The sequence below is a fragment of the Passer domesticus genome, chromosome 4, assembly GCF_036417665.1.
Source record: "Passer domesticus isolate bPasDom1 chromosome 4, bPasDom1.hap1, whole genome shotgun sequence".
Lineage (NCBI taxonomy): Eukaryota > Metazoa > Chordata > Aves > Passeriformes > Passeridae > Passer > Passer domesticus.
The window spans coordinates 30,891,735-30,908,029 of record NC_087477.1 but is presented as its reverse complement, the minus strand read 5'-3'; the positions used below and the strand labels follow the sequence as shown (position 1 = coordinate 30,908,029).

Sequence of the window (16,295 nt, the reverse complement as noted above, 5' to 3'; positions counted from 1 at the left end):
CTGATCAAAAAAATCAAATCCCACTGCAGAAGTGAGTGAAGCAAAGGACTCCAGTCTGCATCAAGGAAAAGCCATACATGGCTGGAAATGTGGTACTTACTTCTTCTCCAAGAAGCTTCCATTCCAGCAGGCAGCTGAGGACAGTATCTGAACAACATTACTGATTGCAGCAGGAAGAGAAAAGAAAACAGATACAGGTTATGAACGGATGCCTCAGTAAATGTCTTCATCTCTCTTCCCTTCCTTTTATGGGAAACAATGTCAGGATAACCCCTTTATAGAGGCACAGAGGGCAAGACTTCATTCAGGATCATGTAAGGCCCTTCTTTGAAAGGAGGAATTAGTGCCTCCTTTCCACCTAATTCTGCCCTTCTCACGGCAGGGACACTGGGGAAAGAACTTAATCAGTCTGCTCACAAGTGCTTGTTACTTTCCATGAATTTTAAGCACACAATGCAGGACAACTTTAAATCAAGTTCCCACCCACCATATACAATGCTGAGGCAGCTTCAAATTCCTCTGTTTTGCTCAGAAGCTCTCACCTGGCAGCTTTGTGACTGGCAACTCCTCCCCTTGGAAACAACCAAGAACCACACTTGAAAAGGTTGCTAAATTTCAAGTGAAAGCATGGCACGGAAGCCAACAAAATTATTTCAATAGAACTTTCAACAAAAGGCTTGTCCAGTGCCACAATACCTACTTGACAGAATTAGAACTGTTCTTTTCTAAAAGCTTTTGCCTCCAGACATCTATAGTTTCATCATTTATTAAACAGGTGTAACGTGTTTCATTTATGGTCCGGAAATCATCAGCAGGCAAGGAATTCTGTGAGAAGATACAGATTTCAGCAAAGACAAGGCTTGTAAAACAATTCCTTCCTATCCATAATCTCTGTTTTAATAAATAACTGATAGCTTCCTTAGTGTGGCCTCTGAAAAGGTTTGGTTAGAAATTTTGTGCCATTACTAAGAAGTCCTAAAGGGAAGGTATGAAAAAGTGAAGGAAAAAAAGGATCCTCAAATATATTTTAAAAAGAGGAAAACAAAAAAACAAAATATCATTTCCTAGATGTACCAAAGCCCTCGTAAATACTGTCATATGGACCTACAGGCTTAGTAGAATTATTTTAGACCTATTTCCATGCCTGAAAAGTTTATCCCAAACACTTCTTGAAAGAAAAACGAAGACAGAAGTGGGAAAACTAATTCAGCATTCAGCCCTCCATCTAGCACTGACTAACAAAATCCCATTGTATGTGGCTGATGGTCCTACACACCAACTATGAAGCAGCCAGTGCCACAGGTGGAAAGCAGCCCCCTGCTTCCAATCTGCAAAGACTGGATTCCCCTCCCTGCTGATTAAACTGGAATCAGTGTCTTCCCAATGGCTTTGATGTGCCTCTAAAGAAAGGCAACTTTCAGCCACTGAAGTTGGAAATCCCTGTAACAACTGTCAGAGCTGGTAAGGTTTGTAAGGCAGAATGGAGTCCAAAGCAATACTTCCATTTCAGAAGATTTTAGCAAAAACAAAAGCTGTGTTGTGAATGCTGGGACAGGGGAGAAGACTTGTAAAGATACTTCCATTTGGTTTACCTCGTATTTGGAGCAAAGCACAAAAGTTTGGTCTCCTCCAGAGAAGATATGTTTAACAATGTGGTATTTACAGGCATCTGTTTGAGGAAGACACAGCTGTGTTAGGGGCTGATGAATGCAAGACCCTACTTACACTTTCTCCCCTCCCATTTGCACTGCCAGTACAAGGAGCACCTGGGTCCTTTGAAGGCCCTGCTGAAATCAGCTGGAACTCAAGCACTGTAGCACTTTCATAAGAGGTACACAGGAGGGGAAAGTTGTCATTTTTAAACTGCAATAGGGGCTTTAAAGAGAGAACAAAGTGTTTGGAACAGCATTAGTAAAGTATCAGTACAATTTCATGAAGTCTCAAGACTGCCATAAAAAGAGAAAGGGAGATAGCACACATTAACAGAGAGAGCAAAAGGTCACCCAGAAATTACCACAGTGCATTTGGGACAATAGGATGGGTTTCTTTTGGTATTTCCAGAGATTTCACAGAGCAATGTTAAGACGTCTTTAGACAGCCATGGGTGAAGTTATTTGTGTCCATCTGCCATTTCAAATCGAGCACGTACATACCAGGTTTCCCTGAGAGTTGCCCATTGTGAGCTGCCCAGTGACCCTTGACAGGAGAGGGACACTTCACATTGCAAGTGTGCCCTGTTCCCAGCTGGCCTCTTGTTCCACAGCCAAATGCATAGATCATTCCTGAAGAAGGCACAAAGGCTAAAGTGTGATGTCTGTAAGAGATGGGTACAGAGTTTGGGCCTTGTTTAACAATAAATTCAAAATAAAACAAAGACCAAAACCAAGGGGGGGAAAAAACCCCAACAACTAAACCAAATGCAACCTAGAACTTATTCTCATTTCTCCTAGGCCAGAAGCTGGTGCCAAGCAGCACCTTTACAGGGGCACCAATGCTCAGTTTTTGCCACCTGATGGCACCAGTTTGTGGGATGGAGCCCTTTAGGTGGAAGGGACAAAGAGCAGCTTGTGCAGACAGGCAGCTGGTATCAGGCTACAGGATCAGCTTAGGCATTTGCTAAGCCTGTACATTCTGAAAGGCAAACACACAGCACCAGTGCTGCTAACTCACTTTCCATTAAAGAGGCTGGAAACTTGTGACCAAAGGGACTTTTGCTCTTAAGTCTTGCTGAATTATTAAGCTGGCAAGGTATCTTTTACAGGTTAGAGTGCAGGGTACAACCCCAATTAAAAAACCATCTCATTTAGAGGGTCTGAAAATTCTCATGGGAAGTAAGATTTAAATCATTTAGCTTTGATACACAGAATGCAGAAGCAGGCCTGTTTCCCCCTATTTGCATGATTCAGTGCAGCATTAACCTCCACCAAAGAAAAGCTTCTGACTGCACCCAGGACTCACCTGCCACAAGCAATCTGGGATACTTCACTGCCCATGAGCTCAAGAACTCTTCGGGGGTTCACCTCATCGTTCATGGAGTCGTGGCCCAGCTGCCCGCAGGAACCTGCACCGAAGGTGAACACCCCTCCACTCTGTTAGCAAACCAAACAGCAGAGTCTCCATTTAGGGACCCATAACCCAGCAGGATCTCTCTGACTACAGTTTCAGTATGAGCCGAAAGCTTAGGCAGAGACTGACGGGGATTTTCAAAAGATTCAGAAAAGAAACTTGGGTTCTGCTAACGCAGCTTTCAAACAAGCCACCTTGCCACCCATCAGAAACTAACAGAATTACCTTCAGGTTATCTCTACACTAGACAAGCTCCTACAGAACTGGTTTTCTACAATGGTATTTTTCCCAACAGGAAACCCAAACTCAGTTGTTTAATTCATTTTACAGTGGAAAACACTCCAAAACAGGCTCCAAAACAGGAAGCAACACCTACAAAGTGGCAGAGCCAAGGCAAGAACTGAGCTGCCCTCTTTCAAACCCTAGCCCTGTCCTCTGACCACTAAATTATACACCACTTGGAAGCAGCAGGTTTGGAACTGAAAACCTCTTGTAAATGTTGTGACTACTAATGTTAAATTTAAACACTCATTCATTTTAGCTTCCATCTTATTCTGATGCACACTATTACTCTATTTTTCAACAAAATACTATTTTCACCCCTTTGGATGTGTGTGTTAATTTGTTTTCCTCACAAAGCTGTTCTTTTTAAGTGATCACCTGAGTTTTGCAATTTGCTGCCATGCATTATTAACAGCTTCATCTTCAAAACCAGCAAAGGATCGTGCTGGGAATGAATCTCAGAATAAATAATTAGGCTATACTTTCCACTTAGTTTCTTTTACTGGGTCAGAAGGAATACAGTAAGTCCATCTGTGTTTTTCTACCACTACACAGAAAAGCACTGTGAAACCATCAGGCAGGTGAGGCAGAGGCCCGGGTTCCCAGGCCAGCATCTCTACCTTGGTCAGGACTGCCGTGTGCTCCTCTCCACAGCTGATGTAAACAACCTTCTGAGAGCGCAACAGCTTCACGTGACACGGCGACTCCCGGTCTGCAACGAAGCCAAAGGAAACAAAGCAGCTGGTCCATAAACACAGACAAAAAATGTCCAAGAAAAGCACTGCCACTCTGATTTTCAGACGTGGTCCACGAGCACAAGGGAAACTTGTGGAGAAAACGACCCCACATGGCACTGAGTACTTCACTGCTGCTTTTCCCCTCAAATTCTTAAAAGGCTTGATTGACTCAAACAAAGTTGTCCAGAGCAAGAATGCACATGTTGATTACCTTGTATAAATTCAACATGCACTTCTGTTTGGCAGATATGGTGAGTGCAGCCTACATACACCCACCTTCACCTTCATGCTCCATTTCAGACTCCTCAGGGATGACTGCAAATATTTGTTTCCAAAACCTGACTCAGACCTTTTCCATACAGAACAACCCTGACACGTGGGACACGCTTGTGCAAGACACATGGTAAGCTGAATCCCAACGTGTATTTAAATACTCAGCTTTCCTTCTCCTGTCATCCTTTTAAGCAGAAGATCCTCCTACTTGCAAAGGTTAATCACTACCAACCATTAAGTGATGCTTTTCTCCTTCACTCTGCCACCCCTAATCATTTAAAGTCTGTCTTTCAGGGATGAATACAGTAAAAATAAAAGCTAAGCACTTCAAGGAGCAGTAGGCACCCCAAAACAGTTAGATATTAAGGGGAGCAGTTACTTATTCCATACCAACAAAAGTCAGCTTCCTACCTATAGAAGTTGCCCATTTCTTAAGATTCCAACAGTAACATTTCTATGAGTTTAGAATTGAGAGCATATTTTTATTTACTTTTTTCTGTATTTTAGCACTCGGATCTTTCCACAGGAATGACACTTCTTTCTACAGCACAATTGTTAATAATAACAGTGCTGCAGAATATCCATGTTTGCAGACCTTGCTGTTCATGTTTGACAAGTACAATTCACACTGTTTTATCATGATTCACTTACCATAAATATCACATATTTACTACAATGCCAGGCACTGAGGGGGAAGCAGAATATGATCCCTGGCCAGCACCATCCCACGAGCTGATGCCTATTCTGTTCATTTAAGATTAGCCCCATGTCAGTGTAAGCCTCTCATATGTAAACTGCAGCTTTGTTTTAATTAGAAGCATTTATCTGCCAATCTACATGGAAAGGACGTTGCTGCTCCCCTATTAGATCAGCCCTACTTTACAGACAGTACAAGGTACCTAGGTGCATGCTAGGTATCACATCTACACTCAGAAACTTGCCTAGATAGTTAAATCTGCTCAGGAATTATGCAGAAACCAATAAGGAGGTTGATTTGAAGCTCCAAAGAAAACCTTCCATTCACTTGTTTTATTCAAAAGGTAGAAGAGATCTGGGGTTTTCAGACTAGCACCTGAGAAAACTACCACTGGCCCTATGTGTCTGGTAAACTGTGCAATAAATAAACTACTAAATAAACATTTTACAGTACTGAGATACTCAGTGTTGCCATCATTTTGAAGCATACAGCTGCTCACCAGTCAAAGTCATGCTGGAAATGAGGAGATGGGTTCAGCCTGCTGTTCTGCAGGGAAAGCCTTTCCTCCAATGAACTTCAAAGAAAATGTTTTTGAGAAGAGGGAGAAAGAATATAAGCACTTCCTTTGATATTTGCATGTTGGCATTCACACTTGAAAGACCTCTCTTTTTAACCCTCCTCACTTAAATTAACACCCACAAGGGGAAAAAACACGTTCCTGTTTCTACTAGGTATGAAAAGCCTGTAGAGACAGAGACTTTCTCTGCCATCTTGTCTTAGGAAGGGCTGCTGAGTGTTACAGGCCCACTCAGTAAAAATACACTGTCAATGCAACAAGAGACACCAGGCAAAGGAGTCTGTCCTTCTTTCACCTAGGAGCATAATTTCCATACCTCGTTCATCACTTAGTCCCAGCTGTCCTGAGCTGTTCTTCCCCCAGCCAAACACAGCTCCTGAGAGAGAAAGGGCAAAACTGTGGGCTCCACCTGCAGCAACCTGAGCCAAAGGGATCCCATCTAGAGACTTGACACGCTGTGGACTGGCTTGGGAGGGACATTCTTTGCCCAAGCCCAGCTGACCATAGCTGTTCTGCCCCCACGTGAAGAACTGGCCATCTGAAACAAGGAAAGAATGAGAATGGTGGGTGAAAGTTAGCCAAGAGAACAGCAAGTCTGCCAAAATTAAAAATAAACAGTCCTGGAGGCTTCGCTCCCACCCAAGCCTCATGATGAAAAGAAAAAAAAAGCAAAATCAAGAGAGACATTCTTTGCTAAAAAAAAAAAAAAAGCATGGCCTGAAGCCACCACGCAAATGAACAAGCAACTAAGTGCAAAATACAAGATACAAGTGCTGTAACAAACAGTGCAACAAAAACAGTCCTCATTTTACATAAAAGAGTAACAGCCAAGGAAAATTTCAACACAAAGAAATTAATTACACACATTTTTCTAAATCAAGATGGAAAGCTTTCAAGCATTCCTGCCATCATTCACCAGTGAGACAGTGGGTGGTCTGTGTGTAATGCTTTCTTTCTTCACAGTATTGGCAAAGCTCTTCCTCAATATTCATGGTACCTGATCCATTTTATAGCATCCCATTTGGCCCAAAAGCAGTCAGAACATGGGATGTCCTTGATTTATTATACAGAAATATGCAGTCTTGGACACTGCGTAAAATAACAGCACAAATTTTGGTAATTAATAACAGATGTTACAGTACCTGCTGCCAGAGCCAGGCAATGCCAATTTCCACAGGAAACCTGCAGTATCGTCTGTTGGTTCAACTTCTTTATCAACCTAAAGATGACAACATGGTTTTGGAGTAAGTGTCCACAAATACAGTATCACCTTAGATAAAAGTTACCATTTCCACTCAGGTATTTGTATACACACAAAAAATCTATGGTTTTGGGACTGAGGAACATTGTCTTGAAGGCAATACAGATCCATATGTAATAGATGCAAATCTGTGGAGACCTCTAGACACTTGACTAGTAACTCAACTACATTTCCTGCTATAACACTGAATCCAGCCATCTGGAAATGGTGAAAATAGCTGGCTCTTGGTGTCTCTTTTACTTTTCTTTTTCAGGCACTGACATTTTTCATGCTGTTATGGGCCTAGCAGATCCAGTGAGTTACAGCAGCAAACCTTCTTCAGTGCTTTGTACAGAAAATAGCATGTCAAAGGTTCAAGTAATTCCACAAAAATGTTATTTTTAAAATGGCACTATCGCATTGCTATGCGAGCCTCTCTCTGCCTGTTTTACCAGAACCACATGTGCTTCCCACAGAGCCCTTCAGCTCAAAAATTAATCTTTTGTCACTGAAACTGTTCCTTTAAATACTGTTTTGACAATGACAGCCATCCTAGAGACACACCCCAAACTTCTGCTCTGCACTGGATCTGCAGTGGCGGACCAAATGAGAGACCTGCTGTCAACACAGCATGATAAAACACCTTGAAGTACAAACAGCATTTCTGTTTTTAAGTGCTCTTTCATGCACCTCCTCTTTCTGTGCAAAACACTGTGACATTTTTCACGGAGGAAGCTAAGCACGCTGCAATTTTCTTTTCCATCTCTCAGCCGTCCATGGACACAAAGTCTGTTCTGCCCAAACCTCCTGAGGACTTGCGGGGCTCAGGGAGCAGCAGTGAAAAGTAGGAGGAATCACCTTCATCCCAGCATGAGAAGGGCCCTATTCCTGCCACACTGACAGAAGGTGAGCAACCCTTGGTGAGCAACCCTCGGAGGAGCTTCCCTGAGGAAAGCTGACCTGGCAAAGGCTTACCTTGGTACTGTCACTGCATCTTCGATGGTGGTGAGCCCCAGCTGCCCGTCGCTGCCGGCGCCCCAGGAGAAGAGCTGGCCCTGGTCGCTGAGGGCCACGCTGTGCGACTCGCCACAGGCCACGTGCACGATGTGCTGCCCGGCCAGCGCCCCGATTTGCTCTGAGGGAGACACAGGGACAACGTCTCTGGTCACAGCACCCATCTCACAGCCAGGGCTGCGCAAATCCGCACACAAAGCCATTCAGGTGAGTGCCCTGATCCCCAGTTTAGTTTTAAAACACGTCCTACAGGAGGAAAAGCACCGGGTTTACTCAAAACGTGTCACTGCTGAGCTCTTCTGAAAGCCTGGTTTGAAGATCACAGAAGGCAGGCAGGTATACGTGCCTCAAGCACAATGGCAGTCAGCCTCTGAGACACAGGAACACCTATCAGGTGATTCAGGAACAGATACCCCAGATTTGAGGTTTCCCCACTCAGTTTTGATTCAAGGATCATCCAACACTGAGAAGATGGCAGACCCTGTAAAACATATTTGACCTTCCACAGCTCTCAGGTCCAATGAAGATGAGTCATCCATAAAGCTGGATGTCATCCACAGCCCATCCACCACACCTTGATTTATTGCCTGATGTGTATGTGTTACAACACCCTCCATGCTAATCTTGGAACAAGTTTGAACCTATCACTGTCAAACACTCATAAAAGAAGGTACCATATAAAGGAAGCAAACTGAGATGAAGGAATAAAAATTTTAAAATAAATCATCACTCAAGTCCTCTGGAAGACAACCCACAATTGACTTTTCATCATTAAGTCACGTTAGGCAACTGAAGCAGGTGTGACAACAACTCTAAAAACATCTATAACCAAATCTTACCCATCACACAATTTTTACAAAGGGGCACAAAAAAACATCTTGTTTTTCAATAAAACACTGAAATACCACACAACTGATGTTGTGTGGCAAAGCTCCGTGCATGCCAGACTGAAGCAAAGCTGCTTTTCTTTTTTTTTTTTCTCTGACCAAATACAAGTGTTCCAGGTGGATGAAGAAAGACTTCACCCTGTAAGCTACAAGGCAGTGATCAGTATTACTGAAATCCCACTTGCCTGGGACATGAAAGGAAAGGGTCATTACATGTCATTCCATAAAAATGATACCCCACAACACAGGCATCCAGAAATCATTAACACACTTAGCACCAAAACCTGCTTACTAATTAATCTACATGTCTTAAATGACTGTAGAAAAAGCTACCCCTAGGAGGGCTTGCCTTCTGTGTCTGGGAATGAGAAAAAGAGGAGAAAAATCCCTAATGGATGTTTTTGAAGAAAAAGGTGACAACTATTTAAATATGTATTCTACCTAAGGAAAACGCCACCTGAACATTGCTTCATTTCACTCAAAATATTTAATGGCAACAGAGGTGCAGTTTACAAATAACAAACACACAAACATCTTATGAGGGCTTGAGACCTGCCACTCAGTAACACCCTGCAGCTCTTTCCAGCAGCACTAATTTCACCCAGTCCCACTGCCAGTGCAGAGACACAGCCAGGTTTGAGGGTGGTAACTCAGTTTAGACACACAGCTTCCCACTTGGGCCCACAAGCACCCAACTATAGCACTGCTTTGGCAGTCTGGTTCATGTTCATTTACATATATATATAAATTAGGGAACCTATTTTTATCTGAGAGCTCTAAACAACCAGCAGCTGTAAGGGCTGATCAAGGTCAATGACAGCAGACAAGGTGTCCCAGCAGCTCATGTGACTCTGGTCTCTTCCTCTCAGACACCCAGCAAGACAAACATTACCTGCTGCACTGTGCTCACACACCACCTGATCTCACACAGGTGTGCTTCTGCAACCTCAAGGTGCAGAATCAAAGCTGCTGCTGGAGAGGATCACACCATCAAAAGGAGAGCAGGATGAAGCCATCCACTTCTCACAAGGAAAGCCCTTTGATTTATCAACCCAGCACTTCACCCTTGCTGGAAGGGTGCACTGAGACTTGGCTACCCAGAGCACCTGAGCTCCTAAAGTGGTCCCAAAGTCACCAGCCAGCCCTGCTTCCAAAGCTGCTCCCTGCATCCTGCCAAACACTCCAGGGGACATCATGAGTCTGACAAAGCAGCAAACATGGACAATATGGGATGGTGGGGCACACACGGCAGACACTGTTTTGCTGTCTGAAGGCATGTACAACACTTCCCTGGGAAAGCAGTATTTGCCATAGTAAGTCTTATTACCTGCAGGAGCTGACCCTGAATCACTGAAGCACCTTGGGGAGGTCACAGAAGACTCCAGTGACCAGAGATTAGCATCAGGAGCTGGAGGAGGCAGGATTCTGACCACAGCAGTACAGCAAACAGGGAAAGAGTACCTTGAGGTATGTGGCTGTGGCAAGGACTTCACACACTGGGACACTGAGAGGACACCCAATAGGTCTAGAAATCCAAGGTTGTTTCAGTCCCCTCTGGCTCCATCTGAAGTTTAATTTGGCAGCACAAATGTGACCTTGCTCTACGTGCCACCCCAAGAAACAAATAAATACCAGCTTGTTTTGAAAGGCTGCCCTGTGCCACTGAAAGCCTTCAGTGACTGCACTGCTCACCAATGGAACAGAGAGCAGTCTCACCTGGACCTACTGGATAACCACAGACAGAAAAAAACCCATGCCTGCCTTGGAGATGAAGCTCTTTGCCTTTAGAAAGGTGCACGTATGGCTCATCTTACCACAACACATTCCTACCACCCTGTCAACAGCAGTTTGCCTGAAAAGTCATGAGGAAATGTAAATGCCAAATAATTTCAAGTTTTATACACTCAGACACGTTTCTTTCCAGAGGTGGAAAAAAGCCAGCCTTCTCCTGGGATCACAGGCTGCCCAGGCAGTCCAACAAGGGTCCCAGTTCACTGTCAGCTGCCAAGTCACTGAATGTACCATCTCTCAGCTTACATGGGATATCAAAAGCATCTATCTGACAACTACTTGTTTGTTGACCTCCCATCAAAATATTAGATGTTCTAGTGGTTGGGACACATTTAACTTCCAAAGCATCAAAATACCATTATTCACTCCTTAGAGAAGATGTATCACCGCACTGAGATGAAGGTTACAAAAGGTGAAGTTTATTCTTAGTATTGTGTCTTCTGTAACTGATGAATAAAATCAGCCAAGTGAGGCTTGACAGGCAAAATTATCTACTATCTGCTGCTAAGCAGAATAAAACCCTGAAAGCAACAGGGAAGGGCTGAAGCAGTTATGCAATACAGTGTTTCAACACCTCATAAAACTTTCAAAAAACAAACAAAAACTCCTAAGTTCCAAGAAGTAGTCACTGAAATAATCTTTTCTTCCTGAAGCTGTTGGCCATCTCAAAACAGCACCAATGCTTAGAAGTCATTTATCAGGTCTTCATATCTGCTGGACTTCCAGCTTGGATTTCTCTCTTCTGTCACTTTAACTTGTGGATCTCAACAGAAATAGGTATAACAAGGTTTGACTTTTTCTGGTTTTAACCCTGTTAGATCTTTTCATAAAATACACTGGAGTAAAGAATGAGGCAACATGTCTCCAGGACAGCCCATCTGTGAATGGTGACAGGCCTGCTTGCCAGGACTGCTCTTGTGTCTTCTTGCTTTGCAAGGACACTCCAGCAAAAGTTGAGGATAAGTGGAGTATGTTTCTACAACTCAGCTTTCTGATGATCAGTGCATTTAGCTTGAAGGTTTGGAATGGCAGTAAGGCTGGGACAAGAATGAAAACCCCTGACAAGCCCACCATCAGTCCATAGCTTCCCTATTTATAAAACAGGGCCCAATGCTTTGCCCCTGCATCTTTGGAAAGCTTTGGAAGCTTTGCTTCAGTGCCTGCAACAGCTAGAAGCACAAAGCACTCACTTAGACTGCTCTAATTAGAATATACAGGCAATGAATGATTAATTAGCTTTTGTACTCCTAGTAATTTCATCAGAGAGTTGGTACATCCTGTCTACGTATAGCTTCCAGCTGCTCACAGGACAGGCTTCTGCTAGAGGATGGGGCAAAATCCTTCAGCCATATGTGCACCAGGATATACAGGAACAGCACCAGATGGCTTCTACTGCCTGGAAACTACAGAGAAACCATCGGCCCTGAGGTTACACCTTCAGTGGCAAAATCTGCATTTCTGGTCAGAAGAAGCTGTGTCTTGGAAGCATTTCAATTGATTCCAGTCTGCTTGGACATCTGGTCCAAAACTCTTCATTGCCTCCTCAGCTTGACAATAAGCAACTCAGAGCATTTGCTTATCTTGGGTGTTGGTGTCTGCAAGGAAAGTGCTCACAGATTCTCAAAAATGTCTTACTAGCTTGCCCAGATAAGAGATGGTGGTAGAAACGTAGAAGAGAGAAACAGGTAAGCTAAGATAAGAAATCCCTCTGGGTTAAATTCTAACAGCTTGCAAGTCTGAGGACAGATGAGCCAATTTCTTTGCACTGCCATACTTGTTAATACAGTCCACAACCACACTGAGGATGTGTGAGCTCTGTGCAACCCAAATCTAAAAATCAAATGTGTGAGATACAATGTTTCAATGCACAAGGCAGCTGAATATTAAATCAGACACCATGAGTGACCTAAATGTCACCTGTATAATTATTCTATTCTCCGAGTACTGAAAAGCCTTAATTCTTGTAGGAAAGAAGCAGAGTTCTCTCCTTTTGGAGATGAATTGCACCAACACATTAAACCATCTAACAAGGTGACACTAACAGCATTAGCACTTAGGGAGGCCTGATTCAACAGCCAAAAACTCCATAAAAATCTGCTACTGCCTTCAACAAGCACCACAAGAAAATCAGAAAAACATCATGGCCCCAACTGATCAGTCACCACCATTTTACTAAGCCACTGTACAAAAAGCAAGTAAACAACAGTGGATCTACCAAACGCCCTGACAAGATCTTTATACACGAATTAGTAAATGTCACCTGACTCCCTAGTCTCCAATGGCACATCCCAAAGATGTTTATGAACGCGGATATCATGGGTCTACTTCTAGGCTGTGATGAGCTTCATGATTTCAGTCCTATTGAAGCAGCTGAACGTTAAAACATGTCTAAGTGCTTTAAAGAAACTGGAAAAAGAGAAAACCAGAAGTGCTACAATCAAAATGCTTGCAATTGAAAGAGTACTAAGAGAGAAGGTATCTCCCTCCCCTTACGAAAGTTTCCCCTTTTTTTGTTAGCATAACTTCCATGTCCTAGCTATTCACTGTTTTTATCAGTGTTAGCAGTAAAATACCAGCTATTGTACACCAACCAGCTTTTCCAGAAAACATCATCCCCAGTGGAAGTGTGATTTGCCACTTGGAAACTGGTAACTGGGGAGGGGGAAATCATGGTGTTTGCCGAGGCCTTTTTGCCCCTTCCCTTCTCCCTTAAAGCTCCCAAGAAGGACACTCTGATTCCCCTCTGCCCCCTTTCAACTCTGACCACCTAGACATCCCACACTCCAGCTGTCACAGGAAACATCTGGAGCCCTGGAGCAGGATGAAGAAATCAGACTCTATAAACCACTTAAACTAAACACAGACTTTGCAAAGCTGTCATGTGCTTTTTGAAAACATAATCTAACCCAGCCAGCTAAAACTGCTCCTGTGGCTTCACTCACACCTCCTCTGTGGTTTGTCAGCAGTAAAATCAGAGGAAGGTGCACAGGGAGGAGTCCAGGGCTGTTGGACAATTTCAAGAACACACCTTGGTGACTCTACTCTGGCATGGCCAGGCAGATGAGACACACAACACGTAGACAGCTGGAACCACCCTGCCTGACACCAGCTCTGCAATTTCACCTCCCTGCTCTTCACAGAGCGTCTCTGAGAAGGCATTACGTGCTTGTTGCATCTTGTGCTCAGATTATGTGACACTATTGCACACAAGGGTGTGAGAAATGCTGTGCTCTGCACCTGCACAGCACCAGACTACAAGAGCAAACCTCATGGGGAGACCACATCCCCACCCTATGACAGCTATCCTCGCTACCTGCCTGCTGCTCTCACCTACATATGACTGAACCCTATGCTCAAACCTCTCTTAGCACAGGGCAAAAACTCTGAAGCATGGAGCAAGCTATGTTTACATCAAAATGCAACATCCTCTGACTTTCAACACCTTAAGTTTACTATACCCATCAAGAAGGCTGGGTTTTACAAGTGCAGTTTGCAAATCTTGAGGTCTTCCTTTCCTGAACTTGGTGAACAGTGCTGTGCTTGCAGCAGAAAGCAGAGCAGTAGGAAGAAAAGCCTCATCAGAGACAACAGCAGCACTGAGGCTGATAAAACTGATAATTTGGTTACAAGGGAGGAAACGTAAACAGAGATTAGACTCACTGAACGAAAAGTAAGTGTGGGGGGAAGACAGCAAAGGACAGAGGACAAACAAAAGCAGGTGACACTCCCCCAGAACACTCTTGATCACACCAGTGGCAACATGGTCCATAGGTCAAGCCTGGGAAGTTCCAAGCAACAAAAGATTCTGCAGCTGCCTTTCATCCAGAGACACTAGTGATTCTTGATGGTTTACCTGCATGACACATGTGGTACTGCTCACTCATTTATTTAGCATGGCTACTTACAGTCTTAAAATCTGAGAGAAGCTGGCTCAGTTATTAACACTGCCTTCACTTTCCAAGGCTGTTTCTGGTCCTGTCAAGGCAGGAATGCAAGAGCAAGAAGTGAGAGGCCACCATGACATCCCAGGGTATCACATCACGTATGCTTTGCCACCTACTCCCCCTCACAGCTGTGAGCAGACACCTACCCTGAGAAAGAAAAGCCCTTCCTCAGGCACAGGCAGGAAGCCCTCCCCACTTTGGTGCCTTTTGTCTGGAGGACACAGCCTCTCTGAGCAGCTACAGATGCACACTGGCATGGGCACAGACAGCTGGAGCAGGCTCCTGGAAAGGGCTGTCAGGCACAGAGGGCTCCAGTCTGGCAAGCATCAGCTGGCAGAGGGAAGAATCCACCTTCATTCAGACCCATAAGGTAAACTAGTAAGGATAGTCCTTCCAAAGAAATAAACCACCATGAGACGCTACAGAAACACAGGGAAAACTTATGTTCAGAAAACCCAGAGAGAGCCCGTTTTCCTCCTCAGGTTACGACAGAGAGCTCAAAGGTGGTCATTCAGGCAGGCTTGCTGGGCACTGGAAGGCAGCACAGAAGCTGTGGCTGGTCCATGACTACTGAGAAACCCCCAAAATCCACCATGTACACCCCAGCAAACCCCACAGCTCCAAGGCAGCAAGTCCAGGGTGGGCAGGATGCACTAAACCTTGGCAGGACATGAGGATGGATACCAGAAGTGTAAGGAGGAATTAGGGAAAGGCCTAATGCCAGATTTGATGGGCTTTGATTAAGTAATATGATTTTCAAAAGCACTTGACTTGCTCCTCACTCTGTTCCCATTTATTTCAATCCTGCAGTGATCTGCACAGGAGCAAGACAAAGCCACATTTCTGAAAAGCCACACCTGCACAGTGCACACTCAGTAGAGCACCCCTGCCTTTGCTTTCAAGGGCATTCCCATCAGCTTCACAAATCATGCCTGAAAATATGTTACTGCAAACAAGCATGGTGACTGGAAAAAGGGAGGCAAAGAATGCAGTCCTATTAAACATTAAAAAAATATTAATTTTATCTACTGGGCATTCTGAGAAAAGATATGAGCATCTGTAGATTCCTTTTTGCTAAGTCTTTATAGGCAGGCAACTGTTCAAAAGGCAGGTCAGATGTTGAACAGAGTGAGCATGTCTTACCAGCTCTTTTCAGCTACCAAAAAGACTTGATTTCTGATAAGAAGTTTCACACAGATCTTTGACAAAAGGTCTTATTTCCAACACAGCTTAAGGAAGAATATTGGGCTGTCTTAAGATAAATGAGTCAAAATCAACAGCCACCAAACTACTCAAGCATCCCCTAGAAGCTGTGACTCTCAGCCATACTCACTCACCTTAACAAAGTCATCATTTTGTCCAGCACAAACAACTATTCTGACTACAAAAAGGTTGGGGCATTCAGAAAATTTGCATCTATCACCTCCAGCTTCTTCCCTGCACTCTCCTTTAAACCACCACACACAGCTACCCAACCCATTTTATCCTGAACACATCTTGCAGCTTCAGCATGGTTGCAGGAAAGGGGCCAGTCATCAGTGCCACACACTGTGCCAAGGTTTCATGCTCCTTCCAAGCAGGCAGGCAGACAGCCTTTATTTCATTGGCAGGCTTTTAGTTCAGCTGCACCTTCAGAAAGCCTCTGAAGAGTATGCATGGTCCAGGAGGGACAAGTAACAAATACCACAGAGGCAAGTACAAGTTTAGGTTGCCAAATTGCCCTAAAAACCCCCAGTCAGAAGGCAAAAAGCTGGTCATTCTTACTGCCTTTTGAGGTAAAGAAGCAT

The 16,295-nt window shown here is 44.1% G+C and overlaps 1 protein-coding gene across 7 annotated transcripts in view; it reads right to left on the bottom strand.

Moving 5' to 3' along the window:
• The window catches only part of HERC3 (HECT and RLD domain containing E3 ubiquitin protein ligase 3), a 43,584-nt gene that overhangs the window by 16,634 nt on the left and 10,655 nt on the right, over positions 1-16,295 (bottom strand). For 4 of the 7 annotated variants that reach the window (XR_010360916.1, XM_064416906.1, XM_064416905.1 and 1 more), the window contains exons 3-11: positions 7,848-8,007; positions 6,775-6,851; positions 5,949-6,170; positions 3,969-4,060; positions 2,959-3,089; positions 2,154-2,314; positions 1,593-1,669; positions 701-825; positions 101-160 (exon numbers count right to left, since the gene is read on the bottom strand). Coding sequence is in view for 4 of the 7 variants with exons in the window: in XM_064416906.1 (XP_064272976.1) it covers positions 101-160; positions 701-825; positions 1,593-1,669; positions 2,154-2,314; positions 2,959-3,089; positions 3,969-4,060; positions 5,949-6,170; positions 6,775-6,851; positions 7,848-8,007 (1,105 nt within the window). In the remaining 3 variants the exon portion in view is untranslated. Of the gene's footprint in view, positions 1-100; positions 826-1,592; positions 1,670-2,153; positions 2,315-2,958; positions 3,090-3,968; positions 4,061-5,948; positions 6,171-6,774; positions 6,852-7,847; positions 8,133-16,295 lie in introns of all 7 variants that reach the window. The other 3 variants (XM_064416908.1, XR_010360917.1, XR_010360918.1) reach the window with 3 other exon arrangements.